This window comes from Phytophthora parasitica, assembly GCF_000247585.1.
Source record: "Phytophthora parasitica INRA-310 unplaced genomic scaffold supercont2.55, whole genome shotgun sequence".
NCBI lineage: Eukaryota > Oomycota > Peronosporomycetes > Peronosporales > Peronosporaceae > Phytophthora > Phytophthora nicotianae.
Window position 1 is genome coordinate 148,621 of NW_008649041.1, and position 2,012 is coordinate 150,632.

A 2,012-nucleotide genomic window follows, 5' to 3' on the forward strand; every position below is an offset into this window, starting at 1 on the left:
CGATCCACGGATCTTGCTTCAATCAGCGGCGTTGACATCGATCCGATGTCCGTCAACGTTTGATTCCCCCGGTTCAATCTTCATTTGAACCTCTTCTTTTTTCTCGCGGTGATATCTGGAGTAAGCAGAAGGTCCGGCACGCGCACCATTGCGGTGTAGCGGGATCCGCAAAATCTGCGAGATTGCTGGATCCGACTTCCCCACCAGTATCCAGACACCGACGAATGGAGGGGCAGAGGATCCGTGATCGGCTGGACTTGTTAACCTTGTGCACACTTCGGAAGGGCAGGATCTTGCTCCTCTGGTAACGGCAGAGAGGTTCAAGTGAGTGAAGCTTGAATGTCTTGGCGAGATGGGGATTGGGTGGAATAGTAGTGGAACTTCTTCACTCTGCGTCCAATGTAGGGTCCAGATCCCAAGGGAGTACTTTGAGCTTGCTGGATCTGGCGGTCTTGACCTGCGACCTTGACCGTAGGTAGCCTTGTGGGCGTGTTTCCTGGAGTTTCCTCTTTGTCGTGCTTGCCACTCTCTAAAGCGGGATCTTGTCAATAGGTACACCCGGCCGAGGAGTAAAACCGGTTAACCTCCTTTTACTAGGTGGTGCGATTTGGCCAATACTTTAGCCAGGTATCGCAACCAACACTAGACCTGCGACTCCCGGCCATCGCTGAGCCCAATGCGGTCAATGTCGTTCCGGATCTAGAGGGCAGTATGGCACTTGTGTAACACAATGCAAATTCGAGTCTGATTTATAGTTAGGGCCAATACAACACTGTCTCTACGATCACAATTACTAAATCCTTTATATTCAGCTGTGTACCTGCTCTCCCTTGTTGATCTTCATCGTCAAGCTGTCCTCAGCACCGGGTATTGGTTGATCGGCAGCGTAGGCCTCGGCTGATGGCTGGATCGAAGCGGATTTCTCCAGATCATGCCGCATATAACCCAGATCATGACATATGTACTCTGGGTCCTGACGATCTTGGTCACTCAGGGTACACCGAGGCAGGATCCATCTTGATCCAACTTCCACAGGTCTTCAGCATGAACTTCCGCACGTAGATCGCTCCTAATATGGCGTCACTGTTCGAGATCCGCGGTCTCACGGCTAGGTAGTAGTAAATCTTTCCGGATCAGGACACATCCACACCAGATCCTGACGATCTTTGCCACCTAGAGCATGTTGAGGCAGGATTTGTCTTGATCCAACTTTCACAGGTTTTCTTCACTATCTTCCCCATGCAGATCGCCGCAATCTGGCCCCCACCACTCGATATCCGAAGAGTCCGCCCGCGTATACCCGAGGCTCCGAGACCTGTGATATTCGACTTTAAATCTATAAGATCCAGTTCCACAACCTCGGACTGGTCGCCCAAGCCCGGGTTCTTCAAAGTTCATCCTCTGATATCATCGACTTCGGCTTAGCAGTACAAGGTCTCGGGTTCGCCTGATCTCCCTCGTCCTGCCGCGATCCACGTAATCCAGACACCGCAGTGAGTCGGCGGCGTCATATCGAACTTCATCGCAACGCCCTTACAACTCAATCCATCAATCCAGGTTGAACATATCACTAATCCAGAATAGTGGCCATCCATCATGTTCCATCTTCTCATTTCTCGAAAAGCACTTTGCCACACAGTTCCGACAATAATCTCTGCTACATACAGATCTACGGTGAAGGCTGTGCCTGCAAAACACAGCGTACGTCTCTTTTCATTGTTGGCACTTCTAGCAAGAAACCTCACGTAGCTAGATGTTATTTAAACGGATAGTACACTTAGAGCAACTGTATTGCCTCCCTTGTCGCGAGAAGATATATTATTGTGTTTTTTATATTAGCGTTGGGGTGTGTGGTGAAAGTAGTAGCAGGAAAGGTAGTGCGGTAATCTATGAAATAACAGGGGAATCGCTATGATATGAATTGTACCTCCTTAGCACCGCGATGTGACGCAGATTTCAGAACAAAAAGGCTCAATAATATTTGAAACGAAGTCCAAATGTTATTTGGGCTT

The 2,012-nt window shown here is 49.3% G+C and overlaps 1 protein-coding gene across 1 annotated transcript; it reads right to left on the minus strand.

The window, feature by feature from the left end:
* Positions 1–18: 18 nt before the first annotated feature.
* On the minus strand, positions 19–940 carry PPTG_15484 (hypothetical protein; the record flags this gene model as incomplete). The annotated part of the gene is made up of 3 exons (XM_008913696.1): positions 19–195; positions 266–301; positions 821–940. 3 exons carry the CDS (start codon positions 938–940, stop codon positions 19–21), a joined length of 333 nt encoding a protein of 110 aa, XP_008911944.1.
* Between the last annotated feature and the right edge of the window lie 1,072 nt (positions 941–2,012).